At 47.7% G+C, this 15,488-nt stretch overlaps 3 protein-coding genes across 3 annotated transcripts in view; all 3 read left to right on the top strand.

The window, feature by feature from the left end:
* LOC135366325 (uncharacterized) overlaps positions 1–1,438 on the top strand; it is a 33,743-nt gene extending 32,305 nt beyond the window's left edge. The window contains exon 8 of the mRNA XM_064598997.1: positions 996–1,438. Coding sequence (XP_064455067.1) covers positions 996–1,250 — 255 coding nt within the window. The 3' untranslated portion in view covers positions 1,251–1,438. The remainder of the gene's footprint in view (positions 1–995) is intronic.
* A 1,518-nt stretch (positions 1,439–2,956) lies between these two features.
* On the top strand, positions 2,957–8,313 carry LOC135366113 (uncharacterized). Its single transcript, XM_064598765.1, has 3 exons — positions 2,957–3,014; positions 6,639–6,710; positions 7,057–8,313. The coding sequence occupies exons 1-3, from the start codon at positions 3,003–3,005 to the stop codon at positions 7,360–7,362; spliced, it is 390 nt and encodes a 129-aa protein (XP_064454835.1). The 5' UTR covers positions 2,957–3,002; the 3' UTR covers positions 7,363–8,313.
* A 4,390-nt stretch (positions 8,314–12,703) lies between these two features.
* Positions 12,704–14,726, top strand: LOC135366112 (cuticle protein 16.8-like). The gene is made up of 3 exons (XM_064598764.1): positions 12,704–12,781; positions 13,591–13,695; positions 13,917–14,726. The coding sequence occupies exons 1-3, from the start codon at positions 12,770–12,772 to the stop codon at positions 14,169–14,171; spliced, it is 372 nt and encodes a 123-aa protein (XP_064454834.1). The 5' UTR covers positions 12,704–12,769; the 3' UTR covers positions 14,172–14,726.
* The last annotated feature ends 762 nt before the right edge of the window (positions 14,727–15,488 follow it).

Genomic DNA, 15,488 nt, shown 5'->3' with positions numbered 1-15,488 from the left:
TAGATGAGCAAGGCGGCGCCGAAGACTAGTCCGGTGATTTTCGTACTGCTGGCAGGCAAGCAGTATGTGCGGCACGTCAGCTTCTACGTGGCGCGTGGGGCAAAGGGGCGATAGATACTGACTCATCTTAAATAGGAGGAGTGGAGTTCGTGCCACATTCAGCCGCAGCCGAAGAAGCAACGATTCCTCGATGCGCGGTATGCGGCGAAGAATGCCTGTCATATGAGGAGATGGAAATATACCTTGGAGTAGCAACGTTGCCAGGCGGGTTGCAGATCGCGCACACTGTGACGTCATACTCCTCAAAACTACATATTAATGTTATGATACTTCCACATCACAGAGCAGGAAAAAAAAATCGGACAATATAACGCGAGACATGTAGTTTGCAACGCCATAAATTCTGTACGACTATGAAGACACGAGACCTAGTCCGCACTCCGAATAGTGTCACTTTTAAGCAATTATTCTTAGGGTTCTTCGTTTTCGGGTTAAACCCGATTTTGCACGATAGTTTCCCCTCGAACAAATCTTCAAGAATTCGGGTAAAACCCGATATCTACACGAAATCCTTGCGGTCCTTCAACTTGCCGTCCTCAGTAAACCGTCGGAAAAGTGAATCATAATATCAGCAGAGAGAGCTATTTGTGACAGTGGATTTGTCCTCCGTTTATGTTCCTATCCTGCAGGAGTCAAAGACGAGCTTTTGTGACGGAGCTCGGGCAACTGTTCAAATAGCGCGGTCATTCACTATCCCAGTTTCGAGCAGAAATATAAAGATTATTGGTTTTCGTTCCAGTGTCACAGTAGTGGCTTGTTTCGTATGCCCTTCGTTTCAGCCGAAAATTTCCCGGTGACGCGTCAAATAGAGATCATAGCGCCCGATTTCTCCCCGAATTCTCGTGCGTAAATAGCACCCGATTTTTCACTCCCCAATTTGAAAAATCATAAAACCCGAAAACGAAAAACCCTAAAATTTATTCTTCATGCTCCAGGGCCAGCAGCCATACCACTTCAGCTACGAAGTCCCCAACCCCGTTTCTGGAAGCCACCACTTCCACACCGAGTCCGCTGACGAGAACAACGAGCGCAGTGGATCCTACGGCTACACTGACGCCTTCGGACTCTACCGCCGCGTCGACTACACCGCTGGCGCCGCAGGATTCCAGGCTAGTGTGAGCAGCAACGAGCCAGGAACATCCCAGACTCCATCCGCCGCTGTTGCCGTTGGAGCTCCAGGTTTCTTCTAATCACAGAACACGCCTCCTAATTTATAAACCAAAAAAGAACAAAAGAAAGAGAATGTAGTAAGTACGCTAGGGATAGGTATCCACTCACCAGAGGTGATGACGGTTGTATGTGCTCCCATGGAAGCCTGGTCTGTTTGCACGAAGAGAAATGTGCGTTGAAATAAAAGGTTTGTTTTTTTGTTTCTGGAGACCAGATGTCATGAGGTTAATACTGAAACGAAATGTATCATGCCACTGCAAACGGAGACCTGGTTTCAAAGACGTCCGTCGAAGCTAATGCTTATCTGTTTCCTTACTAAGACATGAGCAGAGTGCTCTAGGCTAGGGAAGGAGGAAATGGGTGATATGTTGCTGGTATACAGGCAACGTCCGCCCCCTATGAGGCGGAGGCCAACACCTACAAGCTGTTCACACCATCAATACCACCACCTACAAAAGGTAATTGCTTCGGTGGACGACACAAAAGTGTAGGCAGTGTCCGCAAACTAAGCCTGGCAGTGGGCGCTCAATGAAGCCTTCGAAGATATTTACGTCTTTCGCTGTGCGACTCAAGCTCAAGCGGCACTTCTGAGATGAGCAGAGCAACCGCGGCGCGAGTCCTCTCTCAGGGTGCCACGAAGTGTGACTGGCGTATAGGAATACTGCCGGTTGGTTAGGTGCTCGGCGTGCCGCTCTCCAATGGAAGATGGCTCACTGGGTTCTTTCTGTGTGGTCGCGCCTGTCGCGCTTTAACATCTTCCGTGCTGACCGATTTCCTGTGGGGCATGTAAGGCTTCCAAATCCGCAGAGCATGTCTTTTTGCAATGCCACACGACACTACACCTTTGAATCTGTGTATAGGAAATGCATGGCTTGCCTTCCATGGACTGGGCCACTGTGAGGACTTTACACCCTCTATACCTGTCGCATGGAACGAACAGAAGCAATTGGCTTTGCTGGTTACGGAAATTAACTTCCAAGTGTGGATTAACCGGTGCCGCTTAACGTTCGGTCTCCCAGACTTCGGAAGAGCATGGGCCCATGTCCCGTGGCAGGCGTTATTTTGTTCTTGGGGCGGTTGAGCTCGCTCTGTAGTTGTCCGCGTAGGTAGCACGCGAAGCGTTGCGGAGGTATTGCATTTAGTTAGAAGTGGAATCCGCCGAGTACTTCACAGTCCTTGAGGCTCCCCATTTTGGCAACGGTTGGCAAACATCTTCAAATTACTTCACTTGATAATGCCTACTTGGTAAACGGCGACCTAATTCATAAAGTTAACAAAGTCCATCAGGCACTGTCCGCTGTATGCAAGGACCTGCACCAGGACCATGTCTACCCTATACTAATGTTCTACGATTACCACGATTTATGGTCACCCGCACAGCTGAAAAAATTAATCTGAAACCCCATCTAGAACTCGCCAGCGCAAACAACCACCACTAAGCCGCTTATGTACGTCGTCTCTCGGCATTACTTTACATAATTCTTAACCGTCCGGTAACCCGCGCTAAACCCAATCTAGGGAATTTCACTCCTGGTAAACACTCCATCTAGAGCGCCAAGGTGTTATCAATGTTTATCGACGCACAGACCTTTTTCCGTCGCCATAATCCTAAGCGGCCAAGAAGTCGACCGCATTCCAGAAGAAAATTGCACCTCCATGTGGCAGGGGAGCACGCAATTTAAATAAGCTCAACAGCCGCGGGGTATTTAAGACGGATCCACCCGGCGCAAGATTCACTATTCGCACGCTGCATCTGAGTGTTGTACACAGCAATGACCACCAAGGTAAGCGGCGTCGCGCGTTTCACAAGATGGAGCAGCCGCTGGATAGGAAGGCAACCTTGTGGTCCTCCGGTTATTAGATCACTGCGGGAGACGATTCGTTCGGATGGCAGTTCGCAAGAAACTGGAACTAACGGGTCGCTATCGCGATATTCTTCTTCCGGCTGTGTCTAATTCAAAGGGGGCTACGAGGAAACAGTGCTATGTTGTATAGGCTTTGTGGGGCCCTCAAGCCAGCCGAAGGAATACAGAATCTAATGGTATTAAGCCTTGTACTGCAAGTGTCAACTATACTACCCCGAACGCGCTGTGACGTATGATGTAGATCGGTGCCCAGACCTGGTCGCTGCAACACCATTTTAGGGATCCTTGCCGTCCGCACTTGACATCGGGGACCCAGGGAGGAGCGTGTATAGACGGCCCTGTACCTGGTTGTCACTTACTTCCACCTGTCGGGAACTGATCGCGTTGGCCACCGAAGTGGTGAACTGAAAGGCAATATCGCGTTCAGAGGCTCATAAACAAAACTTTTTCATTTAGCACTGCCAAGGTTCAGCAAGTGAGCCTCCCAAACGTCTATAAGGACAGTTATTTCAGCGTGTGTCCAACAGCCGTTCTTCGCGCGCTCCCCCAAAGTCACCGAGGCGCTGTGCGGCTCGCGTCGAGAACTGCGGAGAGAAGGAAAGTAACTCGGAAGCACTGCGCCTGCGCAAACCCTCCCTGGGGTGTGTAATCCCGTTCGGGAACGGCAGACAGATGTCCGCATCGTTGATCTCGGTTACCCAGACCCAAATTGTCTGCACGCGACAGTCGCAGACTGATCACGATTCTTCTTCTTCTTCACTAACTGAGCGGGAGTTGGAACTTGGTGGCTGTCCAAAAGGGCGCCTGCAGCTCCATTTCTTGTGAGTTTCGCCAATATGGCAGTGACTATCATACGTGACACTCTGTAGTGAGCATCACATGTACTATTGTGTTTTGTTTACACTTTTTCTTTAGTAGCGGCTCGATATGCCGCTATTCTTCAAGAATGCACATAATGCTTTCATGGCCTTGTCTTGTTGTTGAGGACTGGACCAAGGTCCAAGAATCTTGTAGAAGCTGAATGGACGGTTGTCAAGTTTCTCCAGTGTCGTTTGAAGTTTTCTTCTATGTTTCTCAAACACTGGACAATGCATTATGACGTGGTGCGTATCTTCAGGGACGTTGCAAGTTCTGCAGAGTGGGGAGTTTGCTAGCTTCATTTTGTGAAGGGTTTTTCTTGTATATAATTGTCCCAGTCGGGTCCTGTGAATAGCTGTTTGAATAGTTCTGTCTAGGCTGACAGGGATATTTGTTGTCAGACCTGGATCTATTGTAGAGAGGTAATCTGCGGGCCGTAGAGATGCCTTCCAGAGGTTTCTAGTGAGTTGTTGAATCGTGTTCTTCAGATGGATTTTGCTGTCGGCCTTTGAGAAGGGTATGGCACTAAGCCTGGTCTTCTGCAATGCTGCTTTTGCTGCCTTGTCGGCAACCTCGTTGCCTGGAATTCCGCAGTGGGAGGGGATCCACTGTAGAGTTAGATTGTGTCCATTTTGTATGACCTCTTGGAAGGTGACAAGAATTTTATAAACCAAAAAGTTGTTGTCACACTGTTTGGTGATTGCCTGTAGGGCTGATTTGGAGTCGGTGCATACTAGCCAACTTTTGTGCACGGATCTCTTGATAAAACGGAGTGCCTTCAGTATCCCGTGAAGCTCCGCTGTGGTGGAGCATGTGTCGTGTGAGAGTCTGTATCCTTTGACTGTCACGATTGCCGCAGTCCAGATCCACCGCCAGTGGGAATAGCGTACAAAAACACGAACTACTAAGTCCGCAACGTCGATGCCAGGTAAACTAGCACGTAGAATTTGGACAGGTGAACCATCTTTCTAGGTTTATAAAATTAATCAATAACTATTTTATGCCGTATTTTACTGCACAGAGCCCCAAATTTTTATTATAGTGACGTTTCAGTAAAGCGGCGTGTAAAATGTCCAGGCAAATCGTTAAAAACAGCGCCCTGAGCGTTCGTACTGATCTGGTGCAGCTATACGTAATAAGCATATGACTACTAATACATCTGATCAAACACAATTGCTAAACGGCTAAATGACTTAAAATTACTTCTCTGCAACAGAACTGTACGCTCCACTCGAGCGGGATAAATATGCTTGGAGAGTTGTTGTTTTTAAGTGCTTGGCTTGGCTTGGCTGCTTGAAGAGTTCGCACTAAATGTCACTTGTTTCATATTCGCCGTTGAAACACTGCATGTCATCATGAAAACGTATTTTCGTCGTTGCGTTACATATATCACTCTAACTCGATTGGTCGCTAGCTGTATACCCAACCCGTAAAATAACCGCTCTAATCGATTCCCCCCTGTCCCCTTGCGTTTGCCCCCGTGTTATACGTGCGCATAGCTAAGGACAGAGGGAGTGATTGTAAACGGACCTTCAATTCTTCAGATGAGCCGAGTCTCAAGGTTTTTTCGTCTTCGCTTCCACATTCCCTTCTGGAAAATAAACTTTAATTGAAAGCGCGATGTGATCAGAACGTAAAACGCGAAGGGAGGAAGCGCGGCGATTTAGGAATGTAACCTCATTGTTATCTTGCATCTCTTAGAATGATGGATGCCCTATGCGCACGCCAAGTACTTGAACGGTGTTCCAAATATGTTACTTGATATGCAAGGGGTAACCGCTCTTCAGAAAACGACACGCTGTCCTATTGCACCAGTCAATGTTTTCTTCAATAGGTATATAACTGGTTCAATACTGTTGACTCGACTACTCTGCTGACTTTTATATGACCAATGCCACAGAAGGAGAGGGGAAGACTGTTGATACGTTAAGGGAAAGAGCATCACGACGAGAGACTGTTCTTCTTCTGGGTCAAAAACCGAAAAGTATCTGCTCGAAATATCGGGGGTTCTCGTTGTGAGGCTCTTAACATTTTCACCCGATTTTCTTCTTTACTGTGTTCTGTGATACGGTTAGCCGACGACCATTTAACCGTATGTTGATCAGACCGTTTTGTGTCGTATCACGAACTTCTGCCGTGAGTTACATTTGACATCTGAGTGAAGTGCCCGAACTCATCGTCACCCAGTCATGTATACCTGCGCGTTCTTTTGATGCGGCGAGAAATGCATGTTCCACACTTGGGGTTGGCACCTGTGCTTTGTTCTGTTGGGTTGGATTGGATTGGCCAGTATAAGAAAGAAAAATATGAAGAGGTTAGTCCCGACCCAGTCAGGACTGGCTACTCCAACACGCGTATGTGGTTGGAACAATAGAGCAAGAAAAAAAGAAAAAGGAAACAAACAAACAGGAAAGAGGCAGAGTAGGTCAAGCAGAAGAAAGCATAAAGGAAAAGGGGGAAAGGAAAGGGGAAGACGTTAGACACCGAGAAACACTCACTGGCTCATAATGTCAGAGAGGATGCGAACACAGAGTGTCACAGAAGCTGTCACAGAGTATCAAGCAGGCTCGAAGCAGTGAGGAAGTCGAGAAGGGCGCGCAATGATTTTATTCTGTTCCTTCTACCTATCACCATAGGAAATTGAAAGTGTTCCTAAATTTTTTTTTTCTCCTTCATCTTTTTCAGATCATATGGATATGTTTCGCAGCTGCTGTAGCGATAAGCGTTGAGGCTATGCCGCCCAATGACCCGTCTCAAGTAAGTTTATTCGAATACAAGTGACTCTGTGTTGATAAGTGTGTAAGTGTCGACTGCGTGTGCAAGATGTGTCGTCCGTATTGGTGGCCTGCCCCGGTCAATTCTCGTTGTTTACGTAAGTTTGTTCCTTCACTAAGTTGTCACCTAGGGTTCATGCTTCTTCTTGAGTAGCCATGCGGAGAAACCAGCACGAAATGCTCTGTCGCTCAATAACGAAGAACAAATGAAAATGTCCTGCGGCTGTCGACACGTCGACATTAGTGCATAAGATAAGGAATGTGTTGTCAGCATCACATCAACAGCACTACTTAAGCACAATGAGTGGAATCTATTATTTTCGTTCCAGTCGTCAGCGGAATACTACTTCTTCAGGTACAAGAGCACGAACCCCTTGAACGGATCGCACACAGCCAACGCCACAGGTCAACACTTCCACGAGGAAATTAGCGACAGCGACAACGTTCGCTCAGGATCCTACGGCTACGTGGACGCCAATGGTATCGAACGCCGCGTGGACTATGTAGCCGATGCAAGCGGCTTCCGAGCCGTTGTGCGAGCAACCGACACTGGTCCTTTTGGAAAGGACTCGAATGTGTATCGCTACATCACGCACAATACAGAATTCCCTAAGCCAAAGAATTTTCCCCAGTAGTATAGTTGCAGGGTCTCCATCTGGCTGCCATCTGTTGAACTGTCGTAGAATTTGGAAAGCAGACTGAGGCTAGTTAGGCTGATGTGAACTATGCACAGGTGCCACTGCCTCGAGAATGAGGATCGAAGGTAGACATGTCCAGGTATGATTTCATTTAGAACAATAATAGTCGAAGACAGACAACGTATAGTCAGTGACACGTTAAGTCCTACAATTGGGACCGCCCACTCATCCGTGGAAGGCTCCTGCGATTGGCTACGAGCCTTCGCACGACGCTCCATGTATAGTGCCGGCTCTCTCTCCCCCAGTCCCCACTTGGCCGCGCCATCTATCGTCCCACACGCTTCGCTCTGCAGCCTGTTCTCAAGGAACGACTTTCGAAGGTTACCGTGAGCTGTTAGTTTAAGTCGAAGTGTGTAGTCTCTGTCGTCCAATCCTCATTGCCAACGAAACGATACCTGGACATGCCATAAAATAAAATCTTCCTGCGTTGCGTCGGATTCGCCGGAAAGAAATCACTGTGACAGACATCCTCTCATATTTCCTCATCACTCCCCTATCTTCCACTCACCCCACAAGTCTTCTAGATATTCAGGTGGTCACACGACAATCCTGTCGTCAACAATCATTGCGATCTCACGAATAATGGCTGTACTACGGACCGCGCCAGCGTATAACACCTCGCAGATAAAACCGGTACCCTAGTCAAGTAACATGCTTCAGCTTTCATTCGTATGTCCTCTCATTGTTTTCATAGGACAAGTTCAGCTGTTCGCCCTTGTGCTTGAGACGTCTGAGCGGCTTTTAGAAGAGAAGTAGAACATGTATGGCTTTCTAAGTGTTGTGCTAATTGTACCTGATGGTCGTGTAACCTCTTGTTATATGTTCCAGTGGAATTCAACATTCTATGTATTGTCTTGCCATAGGCTTATTAAATACCCTACACAAGTTTTTGGTTTGCTCTCTCGGGAAAAGTTTCGACTCACCACTTTCCATTGCATGATGATGATGATGATGATGATAGGAGAAAAAAATGGAGATGTGAGCCCACTCACTGCGGGACAAGCTACTCCAGGTCTAGTAAAGAAAAAGAAAACGGAAAAAGAAAACGTCTGAAAAGACGAGAGCTCTGCTATGTTCTTAACGAAGGTGACGAGTGAGCGTTGTGCACCCTGACGATGAATCGCAGGCCATTCGCTCAGCACTTTCAGGACGTCAAAGAGTCGTTGCAAAGAGTGAAGTTGCAAACGTGCAGATCGAAACCGCACACATTCGAGAAGAATGTGTTCCGAATCTTCACGCACACCACACGTTGAACACAACAACGAAGCATGGGGGCATATTTTGAACGGAAATGCGTTCGCCAACGAAACATTGAGTCGGAGTCTGTGAAGCAAAGCTTCGAGCGGCCGCTACATCCGGGGAGGGATTCGGTAAGACAGGTCCGGGTCAACATTCAGTTTTACGCAACAGTGACGTCGGGTCTGCAGAATTCGACCACTGACTCCGAACTGAACGAAGCTGGACGACTCACAACATACGTTTCGCATCCTCAGAGGTGAAATATATCTTTTGCGTGGGACCTCGTTGGTGAGCATCACGTGCCTCTCTGTCAGCAGCATCATTCCCAGCAATGCCGATGTGGCCGGGGATCCACTGGAGCTCGATTGTGTGCCCTTTTGCAACAGAGGCATTATACGCTAAGATGATTTCGTACACTATGACCACAAGGCCACTGGAGGCCACAGGTGCGCGTAGTGCTTGAAGGCCGCTCTTATAATAAAAAAAGATTGACCAGTCACCAGGTGTTGCTTGGTTTGCAATGTACTGAACGGCACTGAGAACAGCATACAGCTCTGAAGCCGTAGATGTCTTTTTACATTTCCGCATTGCATCTCTGTTGTTGTCCCTATCAAAGAGGCAGTCGAACTCGTTGAACAAAAAATAAAGAAGTAAAATTATGAAAGGGGAAGGGTGATTGATACTTGATACTTAACGGTTTGGAAATGAATTCGCTGCAGGCGGTCTTCCACAATGAGCGCCGAATAATAAGGAACGCTTGCAATGAAGTGTGAGGACCTGAGTTCAGAAGAAAACGTAAGGCCAAGGTCGGCTTCTTTCGGCACTTTAAAATTAAAAACGTCAACCCGACCAAGCATGTCTAGAAGGTTTGCTGCTTCTCTACATGAGCGCTGCTGGGCGAAGATGCAGGATTACGGAAACCCGGATGTGTTCATGATCCTCCCAACAGGTGGCCTCAGTTCAGAGATGTCATTCAGACGCAAGGGAACTGCGACTTAACGCTTGAGATGCTCTGTAGCGAGAGCGGGAGAGATAGAAATAAATTGGAGGCGTTGGCCGCTCTGGTGCAGCCAGATAACCCAGACCACTTGGTGCATGTTATATCGGGACGCTGACCACTCGTGAGAGTTGAGTCTTAAATGGCAGCGGTCCTTATGTCTTTCATAAAGCGCACAAGGCAGCAAGGTGCGGGTGCCTCAAGGCTGCCAAATATTCAGCATTTAACATCAGACTGTGCGCCTGAACAAGAGGGGGGTGGGTATGTTTAGTAAGAAAAAAAGAAAGGAAAGGGTTAAGCACTCATGCTTGCTTCAGTCAGATCCGCCGTACAAGATATATCCGGGGGGTATATGTGTATTCACACAAAAACATATATCGGTTAAATTCGCAGCCAGTTATTTACGATTCCATTCTTTTCGCGGCGCGCCGTGACGTCACTGATAAGAACTTTCGATTTATGTTCTGTCATGCTATCAAGCCATAGATTCGATATACGAAACTTGCTAATTACTTTTGCCATACCTCAAAATAGCCCTAGATCGCCCCAATCTCCACGTACACACTTGTGACGTGCACTAAGGTATGCTACGTCATGCTTATATCCCAGTGAAACCGAAGCTGGACGGGAACATGCGGTTCGTCTTACTTTTTGATCTCCAAAACTACGCCGTTCTGGTGTGTGAAACTTCGCACTTGACGTCAACACTTCACTTACAGTCGGATGCACCTGTAATCTCAGTTACCAGCTCTGGAGTGTCCTTTTAAGCTGCATGATCAACTCACGCAGCGTCTTCGTAAACAACTCGAGATGTACAATGAGTTCGCCTTGGATGGAACCTTGACCAGAAGCAACTGTCACTTCCCTGGAAAATCTTCCGCGCCCGACGTTATCAGTTTGAATCACGTGCCGGCCTCTCGCACTCATCAATGAGCGTAACGGTACGCCCCCCTTGTGGCCCCAGTGGCCTAGTACTTGGTAGCGAGTGCACCAGTTTGCGAGATAAAAAGATGCTGAAGACCGGTAGCCATCAAGTTTGCGGTGACATGTAGAATTGTCGTTCTTTGCATTATCTTCTGAAATATGGATGCGAGGATTGCTCTTATTTCTCCTGGTTGTGTTTTGTAAGAGGTCTGGTTATCATGTAATGAATAAAAGTCATGCTTTGTATTGATCACTCTGTGTTGCGTGGTGGATAGTCACGTATGTGTTTCAAAAGGCTTCGTATAGATTGCTAAAACGTTAACTGAAACGGAGCTTTTGTCCAGCGGTGCGGGGCGAGAAGCACTGAATGGAAGCACAGTGTGGAAGCACTGAGTGTAGCACTGAAGCGTGTTAGCAATTCAAATTGAGTGCAGTTCACTTCCGCGAGCGCGTTTTCAAATTATTTAATGATGATTGTTTTACGAAATTAGCGTAGGGGGTGCACGTGTAGTTTTATTGGTTTTGAGTGGAGCCATTCGATATAATTTCGTAGCTTGTTCGCGCCAAGCAAACAAGTATGAAGAACGATGAAAACACAAGTCACTAGCCCCAATTTATGGCAATGAATGTGAAACATGTTCTTTAGTGTGTACGACTTACGAAGCATAAACGTCTACACGTATGCTGTGAGCTACCAAGGCGAAAAAAATATTGATGATGATGATGTAAACGGATATATCGCACGGAGCGTTGTTATTTAATCAACACAGTGAGTGATTATAATCGCAGGGAACACGTTTGGTGCGGTAACAGGGAAGGTCCCCCAGTGAGAAGGTCAATCTGTACCAACCATCATTTTCCGGTCCAATCAATCACGTTTTCTTCCACTTTCTATTGGCGAAGGCTGCAATGGCATTTTTTTTCTTTAATTCCGTTTTAGCGCCGCGAAGCAACTGTGACCATAAGCGGCGAACAGACGTGGACAGATGGAGGGAGAGGGCAGCAGGAATGAGCCGGGGACAAGGGGTATTAGTATACGTCTTGGGTCGACTTCAGGGGGAACTGTGCCGACATTCGTCTGGAAGGTCTACCGGAAAGTCCAGGGAAAACCTCAGACAGCAGAAGAGCCGGTGAGAGGATTCGAACCCGCGTCAGGTTCAGGTTCAGGTCACCTCCCAGTCTCGCGGTGTGGCAAGCGATCATGCCAACCACTATGCCACGGGAGCTGGTGGTTTAACGGCAAGAAAGAAACAGCTGCAGCCCAACCTTCACAAAGGTGGAACGGGGAGTCATCACTATTCTGAACTATTTACTAGCCTCATATTATATAAAGGAAAAGTCGAACTCATACAAGCTACTGCAAAAATGTCACAAGGTCGCTTACGATACAAGAAGAAGCGCCCGCAGGCCTCCGTGCCTTGCGCACTTTATTCTTCCTCAATGGCTTCATTCGGTCAAATGGCGTTGTCTCAAACTTGTCTTCCCTTTCCCTCTTCCATTCGAACGTGCTCTTCGTTCTCCGCAAGGAAATTCACCCTAAATCAGCTTTGTGCTCACATCCTTTCTGAAATTGCATGCTCCAGCAAGATGATTCACAAAACATAGCGAAACTTCATATTTATCACTCATATTTATTGTTTCCTGTGTTTGGTTGTTTGTTTGTCCTATTTGTCGCAGCTGACCTTTTCCTTTCTTTTTCTTTTTTTTCACCCACAAACGCGTTTTGGAGTAGCCAGTTCTGACTGGGTCGGGACTAACCTCTCCATATTTTTCTTTCTTTTCCAATCCAATCAAATCACTCAGAATCAATAAGTTTCGTTGCGTTCCCTATCCACTACCACAGCGCAACACAAAAATGTTCCGGTTCATTCCGGATCAACACTAAAGAGCGAGATTACGCAACTCAATAACGAGTGAAGCGGAATCTTCCTGACCGCGTTCATCATCTCAGGGCGGTTGGAAGCGAACTTTCGCCTTCACTTATCTTTCTGGGATGGCGAATGCCACCGGAATATTTTAAAAAGAAGAGAAAGGAGTCGCATTGATATTACTGGGTGTTTCCTGATGCTTCTCTTCGATAGGAACGCAATAGGGTGCAAGAGAAGGAGTTCGCTTTGGTATAAAAGCCGCACGGTGCTCTGTCCAAGACACTCTGCCTTTCAGACGTCCCGCTCCTCCGACAACATGCTCAGCAAGGTGAGTCGGAAGGGGCTCCTGGATTTATTGTCAAGCCCCTCAGGTGTTCTCAGTGCGCCTCTCGTGTGCTCCCCGTTCCCTGGTGTCTCTCGGCCCGAATGACGTTTACCCTCTGTGACGTACGCGGATCGTCTTGCGGTGCTTCCATCGGCTCAGAGTGCTCGATGCAAGATTAGGTTATGTTTGGTGCTGGATACGTTCATGGACAGTAACTAGGCAGCAAGGGAGCTCTCAATGGACACTGGAACAGTGTGCCACAGAGCTGTTGCTGCTCTGAACCACGGTTCCGGAGAAGGATTCATTGAACTGGAATAGTAATGAAAGCTATCGACCGATGATCTTAACCAGCGCAAGATCAGCTAGTTACGCATTTGCACCTGCACGGGATGTTTTTTTTTCTTTTCGGCTACAGCATCAGTCGTCTTACGCACCCTCTGGGTATATTGTTCCGCATTTACGTTAACTTAATAACTTAATGAGTGCTACCGCGTGGCGGAGCATTAGAAAGGAGTACCACGTTTGTTTCATAAATGTATGCTACGTCACTGCAACTGCGAACGAAAGGCTTCCAACAATATTACTGCACTAGCGGGGAACAAAGTACTATCGTGAAGGAGTAAGAGAGAGAGAGAAAGAAAAAGGTATAGAAGGAAATAAAATGGAGACGTTCACCTCTCCGGTGCAGCCAGGCTGTCCCAGAACACTAATACTAAAAGTCAGTCTTCAAAAAAATATGGTCACAGCATCTAACGCACCACGGCGCGAACAAGAGAGCTGCTAAGACTAACATGTTTCCTTGCATACCTCAGGTCGTATTCCTCGCCATCATCGGCACTGCCCTGTCTCAGGTGTTCCTGCAGCATGCACCTCTGGTTCATCATGCACCTCTCGTTCATCACGCACCTCTGGTTGAGGTAATTACCAAAATGTTCTAGCTTCTGGTCATATGGGGGATATGAGTCTCGCAAAAGTGTTCTACAATGACGAATGTTATAGAAGACGTGTGCACATCGACAAGTCCTATAAAATTTGGTCTCTAACTGTTTAGCTTCCAACTGGGCGCCCTTGGAGATGCATACAGAGCATGCTTTCGTCGTAGACGTGTTTACGTCTGACACCGTATTTCCTCTTGCAGGTGAACCCACCTCAACCGTACCATTTCAGCTACGATGCCGTGAACCCCTTGGAGGGATCCCACAACTTCCACGAGGAGTCCTCCGACTCCAACAACGCTCGCACCGGATCTTACGGGTACACTGACGCTAACGGCGTTCAGCGCCGCGTCGACTACGTCGCCGACGCCGGAGGTTTCCGCGCCACCGTCCACACCAACGAGCCTGGAACCCAGACTTCCGCCCCTGCTGACGTACAATACAACTCCGCCTACTAAGCAGTGATCCAGGCGAACCCCTGCTGACTTCTTCCGATTGCGTCGTATCGATGCTAGGAGTACTCGCAAGGAAGAATGGCACATGTATTCGTATTTATACTGTGACTGTGTATCGTTCAATTTGTGCCCGAGTGTCAGTGTGATGTATGCGGCACCGGCGTGCTTCAAACGCAAAACGAATTTCGTCAGAAGAAGAATGAGTTGGACCATCCACGGTGGATCCCACGATGCTGGTTTCCGGACCCTTGCCAATAACGGTGCATGAAACGTTGATGCTTCAGAGCTTTGCTTTCGAGAAGAAAAATGAAAATATATGTTTTTTTCTTTATCTATACCACTGTCTATCTATGCGATATGTACGCGATGCTTGCAGAAAAACAAAAAGAAAAACGCGAGAGAGACAGATAGGCGGAAGTGGTCTTTGCCGGTGGCGGCCCGTATTGAACGTGTCCTTAATCTCTCGGTCGTGCAACTCCCAAGAGAGAGCGATTCTGTAAGAAAACGGTGTGTCTCCGCGAATGACGAGTGAGAATAAATGTTGTCATGTCGATTACACCTGAGCGTCGTATTTGTCTTTGTCACCACTTCAGTATTAGGCACGGGAGATAGATGGCTCCAGGTATATGGGAATGGGCGCACAGAAAAGTGAAAAGCGTCGAAACTTTGCAGAAATTTTTACATCATGAAATATACCCGAACGTTATATCTGAGTAAATGTAAATCAGGTGGTGGTGGTAGTTATACTGCCGAGCCGCTCTCCCGTCTGATGTAGCGGCGTGCCGCACCGGAACCATGGGGGTGGTGGTGGTGGTGGTGGTGGTGGTGATGGTGGTGGTGGTGGTGGTGATGGTGAAAGGGGTGGTGGTGAACATCACTGCATAGCACGCTCCTAGCCAACCACCATCTTGAATGGCATCGTTCTTTCCTCTGATTTGTGGGAAACGGAACGCGTACGCCTTTTTTGTGACAGTTATACAATTCATAATTGTCGCAAAAATAACGCATGCCTCCCGTTTCCAGCAAACCAGGGGTGCGAATTATGCCATTCGAGATGATGGTTGGCTAGGAGCGTGTTATGCGGTGAAGTTCATATCTAAGAGGTTTTCCTCAGACGCTTTCAGACATATGTCGGCACAGTTCCCCTAGAAGTCGGCCCAGGACGCACATTTCCCCAGGGCGTCAGTCGTGACGTTGCCCACATACGTGAGGCCGACAACGGCAAGCCCTTTCACCATCACCACCACCACCACCATCATATCTAAGAGTGTGGGGTTGCCACCTGTCGGTATTTCACCGGAACAGTTCGGTGTCAGGGTG

Source organism: Ornithodoros turicata, chromosome 8, assembly GCF_037126465.1.
Source record: "Ornithodoros turicata isolate Travis chromosome 8, ASM3712646v1, whole genome shotgun sequence".
In the NCBI taxonomy this organism is placed as follows: domain Eukaryota; kingdom Metazoa; phylum Arthropoda; class Arachnida; order Ixodida; family Argasidae; genus Ornithodoros; species Ornithodoros turicata.
The sequence above is the reverse complement of the archived record's forward strand: the minus strand, read 5'-3'. Positions and strand labels throughout refer to the sequence as shown.